At 31.6% G+C, this 13,665-nt stretch overlaps 2 protein-coding genes across 2 annotated transcripts; one reads left to right on the top strand and one right to left on the bottom strand.

The window, feature by feature from the left end:
• Positions 1-2,970: 2,970 nt before the first annotated feature.
• On the top strand, positions 2,971-3,952 carry LOC145009518 (uncharacterized). Its single transcript, XM_078968202.1, has 2 exons — positions 2,971-3,441; positions 3,515-3,952. The coding sequence occupies exons 1-2, from the start codon at positions 2,971-2,973 to the stop codon at positions 3,950-3,952; spliced, it is 909 nt and encodes a 302-aa protein (XP_078824328.1).
• A 6,573-nt stretch (positions 3,953-10,525) lies between these two features.
• On the bottom strand, positions 10,526-13,087 carry LOC145009517 (uncharacterized). The gene is made up of 3 exons (XM_078968201.1): positions 12,571-13,087; positions 11,285-12,456; positions 10,526-11,239 (listed from the first exon to the last, which is right to left on the bottom strand). The coding sequence occupies exons 1-3, from the start codon at positions 13,085-13,087 to the stop codon at positions 10,526-10,528; spliced, it is 2,403 nt and encodes an 800-aa protein (XP_078824327.1).
• Positions 13,088-13,665: the final 578 nt, after the last annotated feature.

Here is a 13,665-nt window from a genome sequence, read left to right as displayed (position 1 = left end):
ATTGTAATACCTTTGACCATGTGATCAGTGAAAGGACTTAGATTCACATTGGTACTGGTACGTAGCCTCTGGCCATGTAGAGTATGTCTCTGTAAGAGTATGACTTCTATTCTATGGCATTGGCAAATGGTTAGACAGGAATATAAGCCTGAAATCTAACAAGATGTTAATCAGAAATTGCATGTTTTCTATGCCATTTGGGCCAAAGCTTTATTGATGTATATCAAGAATTGAAAAGTATATCTTTGAATAAAGTCTTTGATTGATATGAACGCTTGTCACATGATCTCACATACATCTTGTTGTTCCTCTTTGCTTTTGCCACATCGAAGTATATATATGGCATAACATTATATTGTATCTATTTTTTGAACTCACTAAGCGTCACCGCTTACCCTATCAATGTTTAACAATTGCAGGTGATAAGTAACTAGTATGTTTACATACTATTGAAAGATGTAGAATAGTTTGTAATAGTACTTTTGTACTACATTTTATGTTTGTATAAATTACAATATTTTGGGTAGTTATGTAATATCTATAACACTTTGTAATAGAAGGTTTGTATCCAATAGTTTGTAATTCCCTTTTTATCAATGTTAAATATTGCTTTTATAAATATGCAAGTAGCATGTTTTGGAGTAATGATATTGTGAAGTACGAAAGTTTGGGTCTTTCAAAAATACGAAAGTTGGGGTCTTTCACTTAACGTGGGCATTCCACCAAGTTAAAGCTCTATCAATAAGTTTGTAAGTTGCAACATGACTTTGTTGTGCTCGGGACAGGAGCAGATTTCAAAGACTGATTCTATCCTTTCAATCCACTACCTCAAAACCATAACACCACCAGTTCCATTAAACATCTGGGGTTTGGCATTCGTAAAGTCTTTGTAGGTTCACTCTCGGGGTTGCCCATGACTCTCGCCATGGTTGGAAGGAAGTCTGCCAATTCCTGAACCAGTAGTAACAGGGGTATTGATCTGTGACATGGCAGCCACCACAGCTGCGGTTACTGCTGCTTGGAACATGATAGCATCAAATTGAGGAAGTGTAGGAGGTGGTGGTATTGGTGCTTCCCCACCGTTGTTCTATCTCAGATTTCTACGCGGAGGCATCCTTCAACTAAAGATTGAAAAGACAAAGGTGAGAATTTCTTAGTATAGAAAATGAATGTGTCTCACGAACTAAATCGCTATAGTTCAACAACAGATGATAGTATGAGTTTCAGAGATAGAAGAATGAAAGTTATTCGTAAATCCGAATATATGAAACAAGCATATGGTTTTTTCATAATATTTTAAAGATTGAACGAAATACTCAACATAGGTGAGACTGCGCTCTACAACTTTCGTTTAGATTTCATCGGCAAATTTTGAAATTATTTTTATTATTTATTTTTAAAAGGTCGCGGTAAGAAAATTCCGTTAGAAATTCATAACTTCATTATCCGACGTCTGTTTTTTCTAGAATTTTTACCGTTGAAAAACCATTGTCGAGACCTTCGATTCTCATTTAGGTCATTCTGGCCAAAAGTCGCTCGATCTCCGTTTCGCGTTTTTGGTTGTCTGTTGCTAAGCCGAACTTGGAAAATTCATAACTTCCTTATACGAAGTCAGATTTGGGCGTTCTTTTTACTTACAATCACGGTTTAATGACACCTAACATAGTAGGTAATTAATTAGAGACTTTTGGACATTTTGTTTTTCGAAGTTAATTTCATTATATCAAAAGTGGTTACGATACTTGACTTTTTAAGTCGTTACATAGAGTTGAAATATCGGGTTTTCAGATTTACCCTAAGAGGGATAAAAGTGATATCTGTGGACCCCTCAATGATTTAGTGATGACACCCTAAGTGTTTGGCCAATCCTGGACTGATTTGATTTGTTCAATTAGTCGGTCGTCATAAATCGGAAATTGGGAAACAACACATGGACAGAGAGAATGATTATAATCCATGTCTTATGTCCATACGATATCTAGAATGGAGGAATATACGATCCCTTATCTAATGGGTGCGTCATTGACTAGGTCAGAGTTCGACAGCGGCTTTTGAGAGCTACGATTGCTAGTCGGGATTTTAGAGTCATACTTGCAGTTATAGTTATTAGACTTATCCAAGTGGGAGACTATTGGATTAGGTGTCTAAGCCCATAACTAGAATTGGTATGTACTTGACCCGAGAGTAGTATGGTCCATTTCGGGTTGCCTTCACCAGAACAATCTGATAGGATGGATAATTGAGAAAAAGGTTATTTGTGATTTATTAATATATTATAAGTATAATATATTAATTGTGAAATCATATTATTTAATTAGTATTGCTCAAGAATTAATTTGGAATTAATTTAGTGATCAAAAGAGACTAATTAAATTTACGGGGACTGAATTAAATTAACGGGGATTGATTATGTAAATCGGTGATACATATGATTTGAGCTATTGATCCATGATGGACTAAGTTTATGTGAGAGTCCATGAAGAGTTAGTCCATATGAGTTATTGGATCATATGCCTAAGTGTAACAATTAGGGTTTTCATATGACTCTTGGAATTCTACACCATATATGTATTCCTTAAACCGTAAAATCGTGACTTGTGAATTCCATGAAGAGCCTAGTCGTTTTTTAGGTTCTAACCTCTCTCTCATATTCACCCAATTGTTCATGGTGTTTGTGACTTGTTTGAGGCATCACATTTGAGGTGATAAGCTCTTGAAAGGTCAAATTCTATATGCTACAAATAAGAGGTATTCTTCTAACTAGTTTTATGATTCATGTACCAAATTTGTATGTTAGATAGGTTTCATGCTTTGGATAAATTTTTTTGTTGCATGTATAACTAGAGAAAACTTAGATCCAAAGCATTAGGGTTATATGTGTACCATAGGAGTGTTATAGTACTTAAAACCCAACAAATATGACCTATTGCAGTAGGCACTATATGGAGACGTTTGGTTTCCAAGCTGGCAATGAAAGGTGTTGGTAAAGAAATGACCAAGTATCTCAATGATTTGCTGTTCGGGGTCGGGGCATCGGGTGGCGTTGAAGCTGTATTACATAGCGCTAACATGGTATTAACTGAGCACCACAATGACGGGTCTCTCTCTATGCTTACCGTGGACTTCTCCAATGTCTTTAACCTTGTTGACAGATCTGCGTTACTTCATGAGGTTAGATTGAGGTGCCCTACTATATCCTTGTGTATAGAATTCTTATATGGTCAAGCAGCAAGGTTATATGTAGGAGACACGTATATTTGTTATACTACTGGAGTTCAGCAAGGAGACCCATTGGGACCACTTCTCTTTGCCCTTGTGTTGCACTCGTTCTTGCATAATATTAGAGACAATTGCAAGCTTTTTCTCCATGCATGGTACCTTGATGATGGCATACTTATTGGAGATTCTAAGGAGGTGGCCAAAGCGTTAGACATCATTAAAGTTATTAGACCAAAATTGGCCTTCAGTTGAATATCAAGAAAACAGAGCTCTTTTGGTCCTTGTGTGATGGTAGGAAGTTGCACAAGAAGCTATTCCCGGTTGGCATCGGGAGCCGCCATTAGGGGTGAAACTTCCCGAGGAAGCTATTAGTAGAGATGATATTTTCATTAGCGGCTTAGCCATACAAAGAGCTGAAAACACTGTGAATTTGATGCTCCTTCTTCCACAATTATCTGATCCGCAGAGTGATCTCCTTCTACTTCGGTCTTGTATGGGTACTGCAAAACTTTTCATTGGGTTGAGGACGTGCCAACCCGTTCACATGGAGGAGGTGGCATTGTTCTTTGATAATGGGTTGCACAGGGCGATTGAGGACATTGTGGTTTGTGTTGGCCTTTTCTTTGGCGACATACAGTGGCGACTTGCTTCCCTACCCATTCGGTTTGGTGGTTTGGGTTTATACTCAGCAGTAGAAGCTACATCATACGCTTTTGTTGCCTCAAGGGCCTAATATTGGGTATTGCATGACCACATCTTACGGGATAGCGACATTTATGGTATGGATTATGATTATGCTTGTGTCTTGGCTTCTCTTTGTAACAAGATTTTGGACATTGACCATAGCAGTTTTTCTACTAACGACATCGCGCACCCTAAATCCCAAAATACACTGGCGAGTGCCCTTTTTAGTAAAATTGTCCAAGATATGGAAGTGCATTTCCACATGACAGCTTGGCAAAAAGCAGTTTTCCAATATATATACATATATATATATATATATATATATATATATATATATATATGTGTGTGTGTGTGTGTGTGTGTGGCCTAAACCCTAATCTAATGCTCCCACTATGCCCCGCATATGCCAAGCATACGCCTAGCGTATAACTTCATCCAGCCCAACTCATGGTCCAACATTAATCTCAAAGTCCAACAATTAATTACAAGATTAAATAATTTAGCATTACCTCAAGTCACGGATGTTATATATATATATATATATATATATATATATATATATATATATATATGTGTGTGTGTGTGTGTGTGTGTGTGTATATATGTATGTATATATATATATATATATAACATCATATCTTAATATTTTTAGCCATTTTTATGCTCATTATAGGACAAAAGATACTTAATCTTATTATATGTTGTGTTGTAGAAGTAAAAGACATGCTCAGGAACGAAAAGGAAGGAAGCTAGAAGCTAGGAACTTGGATCAAGCTAGGCTTAAATGAAGAAAAGTTTCTCTACCATGACGTGGTGACATCCACCATGATGTGGTGTTTTGAAACCTCCTAATGAACTTCGAAGACTTGCTAATTATGTGATAAACCCAAAGACCACATCGTGTTGGGACTTACCACGACGTGCTGAACTGACTTCGAAAAACTATATATAGAAGGCAGATTTCTCTACAAACCAAACTTTTTTCGGAGCTTTAATCAACTTTTAAAGGTCAAGAATGTTATTTGGAAGCTTGGAAGTGCAGAGATTGATTATATGCTTGATTTTAAGAGATTTAAGACAATACTTCTTATATTTACTTATTCTTCTTGTGTTTGATTATGGATTACAAGTTGAATTCCATTTTTACATGTTTGTTTGCTAAAGTTGTGGTCTAAAAACCCTAAGTTTCGTTTAGACTATATTACTTGCTTATTTATGAGTTGATTTATGGATTAGATTATGCTAAGTTGATTACTTGTTATGTTAGCTTATTAAAGAACATCTTTATGTTTATGATAAGTATTTTTCTTTTTATTGTTGAGCTTATATAAGTTTGCATGACCTATCATTCTTGATTAACTTGAATCTTATAATCTTGTGATTTACAAAATTATAGGACTAGTGTTTTGACAAAAAAAATGTAGGGTTAAATAGAAAAGAGGGTATGTAAATGTACGAGATAATATATGAAGACCAATCATATATTAAATTGATTTACTTAACCAAACAGATCAATCCATTATAAGTCTCACATAACTCAAACTAAACACGAGTAAATATGTTAGTTTATTCGCTTGATCACTATATGAATGAACTTATTTACTAAAGGATTAGGTTAGTGAACATTAATCTAGTCATCTTAGGAATCAGTAATCAACGAAGCATTAATTCATTACACTTCCATTCAATCAACCATAATAACAAATATACCGAATCTAAACGAAAGTATCTTATTTATCTTGATTAAATTCATCTTTTGTGTTTCTTGCTTTTTAGTTTTGCTTTGTGTTTCATTAGTTGATAATTAGTTCATTTCTAAGTTTTAGTTTGAGTAATTAAGTTTCTAGTCTTGCAAAACTAGAGAAACCCCCATTTTTAATTAAATAGTAATTTAGTTAACTATAGTAGATAAAACTAGCTAGTAATTATGTTCCTTGTGTTCGATACCCGACTATTTGTGCTATTCTATTTTTGACTAGTTATACTGCCTTAGGAGTAATAATTAGTAAAATGATTGGTTAAAACTAGTGCATATTTACTTACATCAAGTTTTTGGTGTTGTGGCCGAGGAACAGTCAATTTTTCGTTAACTTTTATCTACTATTTGTTTTAGATCCTTTTTGTGGGATTTATCTCATAGAAAGTTAAGAATTTTTTGTCTATTTTTTTTCTTAATTTCACTTTATTTTTCATGTCGTGGCAATAATTACCATTGTGTGGTCATCAAGTAGTTAATTTTTTTCATTTTGTTCTTTTTACGCATTTCATCTGTTTTTGTTTCAGTGAGTTATGAACCAAGGATCGAAAACACCAATCATACCACCGTTTGACGATCCTCAGTCAGCATTCTATAAGAATGAGACAATAAAACTTGGAGAATCAGGCAACAAGACTCTAGAAAGCAAATTCGAAAGTTTTGAGAAGTCTCTTAACAAAAAAGGAAGCAAGTTGCGAGCACGAAATAGAATCGAAAAATAAATCGAACCCGAAAGCGAGCCCAAAAACAACATGCCGGACATTGGTGACATGACTATGGAGGCATGCAAACGAGTCAAATGTGTGAAGATAATAGACCATATCTTATACAACCTACAATTCCCAACACAGCTAACTTTAAGTTAAAAGGACACATATTGTAACATCTGAGTCTCTAGGTATTAGTTCTTTCTGTTATTTCAATTAACCTTAGTCTAAGCATGAGTACATTGGGCATACCCAAGGTACGTATGACGTACTCCCCTTTTCTTGCACATTTCGGACAACCCCTGCGTACGTTGGGTGTACCATGCATACGTGGGGCGTAATCAAGCAGAGTTGTGACATCCGGGAATTTAGGTCTAAGACTATGAACGGTCAAGTTCACAGTAAATCTCTTGGTAATTTAACTCATTGAGTCTTAGTGCATCTTTTGTAAAATAAATGAATTCATTTCAACTATCATAAGATACCAGATGATATCTTACTTCCAAATATGTAATCTGTCAAATAAATGAAATAGCTCAAACTGTAACCCTAGGAATGCGTCTGAAAAAATATAATTTCGTTTTAAGCCGTTGTGAGAAAAACAAATACTCTAGTCTCGTAGTATGTATTTACCTATTTCCGAAATATGAATAACGTTCAAAATGGAGTTAGTATGCAAATCCAAAATCAGTCTAATACTGATTTTCTTAAAAATTGCTAAAATTGTTTCTATCCGTTGAGGGACTTGCACACCTCAAATGGAAATTTTGAAAGCATTTTTGGACTCACGCTATAGCAAAATATTAATTTCATATTTGAAATATTTTAGTAAAACTATTTATAAAAGTTGAAAAATCAGACGTTTTCAGATTTATTAATCGTAAAACCTTAAACTATTGATTTCCATATACTTTCAATTATTAGGAATATATTGTTGAAATAATATATTATTTTCCAATCTAACAACTATGGTTTTTAACAATAGAGATAACATTACTTTCATTTTCCGTTATAACCACTTATATTTATACATAAGTAATAACTTGTGATCAACTAAAGATAAGTTATTATGGACTTAATAAATCATACAATAATTTATATTTCTAATGAACAAAAATTAACTGTAGTATATATATATATATATATATATATATATATATATATATATATATATATATATATATATATGGAAAACAAAACCCAAAACCCTAAAACTCATAAAATTGCATAAAAAAATACTTAGAGATCACAAATCTTTTTTTTGATTTTATATTCTTAAAAATCACAGGTTTTTTTTATAAAGTCACTGAAAAAAATTTAAAAATCTATTTCTTTTTTTTTTTATTATTTTTTTTATTTTTTATATTCTTTGGCTTTTTTTTCAAAATAAATTTCAGCGAATATATATATAAAGGTGCGGTTATAAATAATATAAAGTGGAAAAAAAAAGATTTTTGATCTCCAAGTATATTTTATTCATTTTTATGATTTTTATGATTTTTTTGTTTTCCATAGAGCCTATATATATATATATATATATATATATATATATATATATATATATATATATATATATATATATATATATATATATATACATATATATATATATATATATATATATATATATATATATATATATATATATCGTCTCTAATAAAGTAAAACTTTTTTTTTGCTATTTGTCACACTTTTATTCAATTTGTCAAATATCATTTTGTTGTTATTTTCAATTAATTTTTTTTCACGTGTAATTTTATGAGTTTTTTCTGTTTTATGAAATTTCACATAATGTTTTAATGAAATAAATCGCAAAAAATGAATATTAATTTCATTAATAAACTTACCTTCAAAATTCTCAAAATTAAAGCTTATTAATTTATTTTCTATATTTAAATTATTTGTTTAAATTTAAATTTGTAAAAATATTTTCATTATAATAATTTATTATTTTTCTTATTTTTTTCTTATAAATTCAAAGTTTTCAGATATTTTAACTTTTATATTTAAATTTTTTAAAGTTAACCTATTGCTCTCATAACTAGTGTGCATATATATATATATATATATATATATATATATATATATATATATATATATATATATATATATATATATATATATATATATATATAGGTTCAGGTTCATTTGAGACCATTCTAATTTTGTGAGACCGTGAGACCAAATCTAAAAATAATTTTAAAATGCAAAATAAATGAAAAAATCCAAAAATTCTTTTTTTAAATATTATTTTCGAAACTTGAACTAACTAAAAAAAATATAAAAAATATATAAAAAAAAAATAAAAAAAATTCCATTTTTTTTTGAAAAATACGTGAAATATTCTAAATAGAATATTACACTCACATATATTCTAAAAAATAATTTTAAAATGAAAAATAAATGGAAAAATCTAAAAATTCTTTTTTTAAATATTATTTTCGGAACTTAAATTAACTAAAAAAAATAAAAATAAAATAAAAAAATTCTATTTTTTTTTAAAATACGTAAAATATTCTAAATAGAATATTACACTGTACATATTCTAAAAATAATTTTAAAATGCAAAATAAATGGAAAAATCAAAAAATTCTTTTTTTTTAAATATTATTTTCGAAACATGAATTAACTAAAAAAAATAAAAAATACATAAAAAATAAAAATAAAAAAATACATCTCACGGTCTCACAAAATATAAGTGGTCTCAAATGAACCTAACCATATATATATATATATATATATATATATATATATATATATATATATATATAACTGCAAACACTTCTCATTTCTCAATATCATTAAATTGAAAATTTATATAGATGATTTACTAAGCTTAATAATAAAACTAATATGATAAAAACTTTGGGTTATTATTTATATAAAGCCTAAATCCTACTCACATGGGTCCATTTATCGCATAAAATGACACACGTATATAATCTATAAAATAAATACATATACATTATATGTATAAGAAATTCTTACCAAAATACCTAAAAACATACACATGTGTAAGTACATTCACCATAGGACCAACAATGTATGAATAATTAAAGCAATAGACCAATACATATTTATTAAACTAATACAATGCTTGTAATATTTTATTAAACTAATACAATGCTTGTAATGCTAACTAAAAGAACAAGGGTTTAAGTTAATTGAACAACCACTACTCTTTGTCTTCTATCCCACAAGTCTATCCTCTATCTCTCAAAATATCAATTATTATACAAAATTTTCAACGTGTATACACCTTGCTTAAGAGAGAATTACAAGCAACAAACTTCAATCAAAATCATGTTAAAATCTAAGATCAGAGAAAATCAAATTAAATCCTAAATTATAAATTGTACACCAAAAAATCACTCTAAAATCAAATCAAATCAAATCTAAGGGATCAGATTTTATATATACCATCACAAGTTAAATGTGAAATAAAAGAACTCCCTTCACCTGTTCGTAGCTTTCACTGACTTCAATCATCGCCATCTCACTCTCACTAACATGACAAACAAAGAAACCCAAACACTCCTTCTGATCGATCATTCTGCCCTGTATCACCATCCATTTGATTGAATGCCAAAAAAAAAGAGAGAGAGAGAGAGAGAGAGAGAGAGAGAGAGAGAGAAGAAGAAGAAGAAGAAGAAGAAGAAGAAGAACGGGGGAGCTACTACTGACCAGCTATAATCGGAGCAACCGCCCCACCCCCGATGCTTGCATTCTTTTTCCTCTTCGGTCCAGCCAAGCACCGAAGGCGCCTCCCTTTTCAACCACTGATCACCTCATCGCAGCACCCACTGAGACCGACGACCCACCCCTCGCACCCTCCCCTTTTTTCCATCGAGCCAATGCCACTGAAACCCCCACCTGGTCGTCAAACCCCGAAGACAAACTCCCTCGTCGCCGATCGCTCCTTCTCCTTCGCACCTAGCAGCCGACCGAGACCACAGCAGCCATGCTGCCTTCCCCTTTCCCTCTCTTCGGCCCCGTCAGGGCCGGTCCGTTGATTTTAGGGGCCCGGTGCGATACTAAAAAATGGGCCCCTAAATATATATTTATTTTTTACTTATATCAAAAATTCGTTAATTATTTCATAATTGTTATAATATGAAGCAAAAGAAAAGAACATCATACAATAGATAATCTTAGACAACTATATGAATCGCGAGACTCTCCTAGCATTCTTGGAAGCAAAATTGTTCACCAACTCTTCATAATCAATAGTCTCCAATATAACGTTCTCAATAGCTATTATCGCCAATCCATTAAGTCTTTCTTGTGACATTGTGGACCTTAGGTAGGACTTCAACAACTTTAGCTTTGAAAAACTTCTTTCTGCAGACGCGACCGTTACGGGAATAGTCAACAAGATTTTGTAGGCAATAATTGCATTAGGAAAACAATCGACTTTTTTCATATACTTTAAAACATCAATAGGGCTCGTAATTTCACTCGGTAAGAACATGTCAAGCAGCTTTAACTCCATATAAAGTTCATGAGAATCGATATTTGATTGTTCACCAGAATTAAGTGCGGCTTCAAGACGGCGACAACATGACTTGAGATCTTTGTCATCAAATTCCTTCATTTTTTTTTTTGGAAACAAAAAACCAAAAATATTTTCATACGCTTTGTATTGTTGAAATCTTGTCTTAAGAGAAGCACTCGCTTGATCAACAATATATAAAAAGTAATTAACTTTAAAATTCTCCTCGGCTGAAAATACAACATCTTGATCACTTGAATTCTCATGAAATTGTTTTTTTCTACTAACCCGCCGCTTTTGAGAGAATACCGGATCAATATTCATTTCAACGGAAAGTTCCTTCGCATCATCAATTGCCTTGGAGAACCCTGTTTCTCTAAACTCTTTGAAGTACTCAATTAGCATATTCACTTCGTTAATTGCAACATCGAGAAGCATATCTTTTGATTGTAATTTTTTGCTAACTAAGTTCACCATGTACAATATTTGATACCAAATGACTATGGATACCAAAAACTCAAATCCACCAAGCTCATTATTTGCTAGCGATTTAGCTTCACTTTGGATTTTAGCATCGTTGTCTTTTTCCGCAACTTCAAGTAAAGCTTCTCTTAAATCCGGAAGTTGTTGTCTAATAGCCTTCACACTATCAACACGACTTTCCCACCGAGTGGCAGACAATGAATTTGGAGTCAAACCTTTGATATTCTCTTTCAGAATTTGCCACCTCTTAGTAGAATTGGAAAATATTGTATATACTCGTTGTATGACTCCAAAAAAATCTCTAGCTTTACTACAATTGTTAGCCATGTCACACAGTGCAAGATTAAGACTATGACAACCACATGGAGTATAAAATGCTCTAGAATTTATGTCCAAAAATCTCTTTTGAACTCCTTGATGTTTTCCTCTCATGTTTGATCCATTGTCATACCCTTGCCCCCGCATATCATCAATATCAAGACCAAGAGATTTTAATTCATCGTGTGTAATATCAAAGAGCCCTTTACCAGTGGTATCATTAACATTCAAAAAACCTAAAAAGGATTCTTCAACAGTAACATCATTGGAGGAGAAATTTACATACCTCACTATCAAAGACATTTGTTCTTGGTGACTTGTATCAGGGGTACAATCAAGTATGATGGAGTAATATTTTGCTTCCTTTACTTTTTTAATGATTTCTCGTTTAATTTCATCAGCTAGTAAAAGTATCACCTCATTTTGGATCTTGTGGCCAAGATAATGTACATGGATCTCATCATTTTTGATACGACGCACATGCTCTTTCATAACCAGGTCAAACTCTTCAAACATCTCAATCGCTCCAAGAAAGTTTCCATTACTCTTTTGATATAATTTTTCATTTGTTCCACGAAATGCTAAATTATATTTAGCCAAATATTTCACTAGTGCAATAATCCTCAACAGTACTTGTTTCCAATGCTCCCTTTCTTTCTTAAATTGATCATACACCACTTTATCAATTGTTTCATTAACTTTCAATCTTTCACGCATTTCAAACCAAGTAGCTAAATTTGTGAGATGATCTAAACCAACTTCATGCTCTTTAAGTCTTGTACTAAGATGTTGCCAATCTGCATAACCTTCACTATCTAATTGACCTTTCGGGATCCCTTTTCTAAATATTTTACAGCAAAAACAAAAAACTTTATCAAGCTCTTTCGAGTATACTAGCCATTCTCTGTTACATGTCTGTTTATTTGGCAGAGTTCTAGTATACATAGTTGCAGAAAACCGTCTAGAAAATCTATCAGGTGGACCCTTATCAATAGTATTATCCCTTTTAGGACCTTTCTCTACCAAACGTTTCACCATGTCTGTGCTTAGTCCATCCCAATTTCTTGGATCGAATATATCAACATTATTACTATTAACATTAACATCATCATCATCATCATCAACATCATCATCATCATCATCATCATCACCATCATCTTCAATGTTATCACCATCGTCATTACCATCATCAACATCAACACGATCTCCATCGAAATTAACATTATCAACATTAACATCATTAATTTGATCTCCTTCGACATCAACACCCAAATTATCAGGAATATCATCATTATTTTGATTTTGAGAAGGAACTTTAGGTTTTTTTTGGAAAAACTTATCTAGAGAACCACTGTTAGCCTTTGTTGATTCTTCAATTCTTTTTCTCTTTTTACGTTTTTGACTACCAGATAAATACTTAGGAGGCATTATTTTTGAAAATAAAATAACAATAATCAACCAAATACTCGATAAAAATTAAAACTATGATAAAAGAACTCTAGAAATCTAATTGAATATATCAAAACGTTGAATGAGCAATACCAATAACAATGTAAACTAGAAAAAAAATACTAATTATTATAAAAAAAAATACTAATAATGATGAATTATAAATATTACCATTAGACAAAAAAAAAAAAAAAAAAAAAAAAAAAAAAAAAAAAAAAAAAAAGAACATTTTCTTATGTCTTCCTTTGCTGCCGAATTGCCCAAACTCAACAAATAAATAAAAGAGGCTAAGGACTTATATATAGTAATTAAATGCGTGTTTGTGTTAGATACTAATTCTATGTGATATATTTAGTTTAATTGGACTCATATATTAATTTAATTAAAGATGGGTTTGACATAAATAATTCCTTATTTGTTACGTTTGAATTAAAATGATATGTTGAACGACTTATATATTAATTTAATTAAAGATGGGTTTCACATAAATAAATCCTTGTTTGTTACGTTTGAATTAAAAGGATATGTTGAACTACTATAATAAAAATAAAAAACAA

The sequence above is a fragment of the Lactuca saligna genome, chromosome 8, assembly GCF_052625555.1.
Source record: "Lactuca saligna cultivar CGN05327 chromosome 8, ASM5262555v1, whole genome shotgun sequence".
Taxonomy (NCBI): domain Eukaryota; kingdom Viridiplantae; phylum Streptophyta; class Magnoliopsida; order Asterales; family Asteraceae; genus Lactuca; species Lactuca saligna.
The sequence above is the reverse complement of the archived record's forward strand: the minus strand, read 5'-3'. Positions and strand labels throughout refer to the sequence as shown.

Excerpts from the sequence above, each read along its gene's own strand:
- LOC145009518 (XM_078968202.1), top strand. The coding sequence starts at position 2,971 with ATGAAAGGTGTTGGTAAAGAAATGACCAAGTATCTCAATGATTTGCTG. Across the intron at positions 3,442-3,514 it reads AAGCGTTAGACATCATTAAA|GAAGTTGCACAAGAAGCTAT; the intron begins GTTATTAGACCA and ends GTGTGATGGTAG.
- LOC145009517 (XM_078968201.1), bottom strand. The coding sequence starts at position 13,087 with ATGCCTCCTAAGTATTTATCTGGTAGTCAAAAACGTAAAAAGAGAAAA. Across the intron at positions 12,457-12,570 it reads TCTGCCAAATAAACAGACAT|ATTGGCAACATCTTAGTACA; the intron begins GTAACAGAGAAT and ends AAGGTTATGCAG. Across the intron at positions 11,240-11,284 it reads CAAAAGATATGCTTCTCGAT|TTTAGAGAAACAGGGTTCTC; the intron begins GTTGCAATTAAC and ends TACTTCAAAGAG.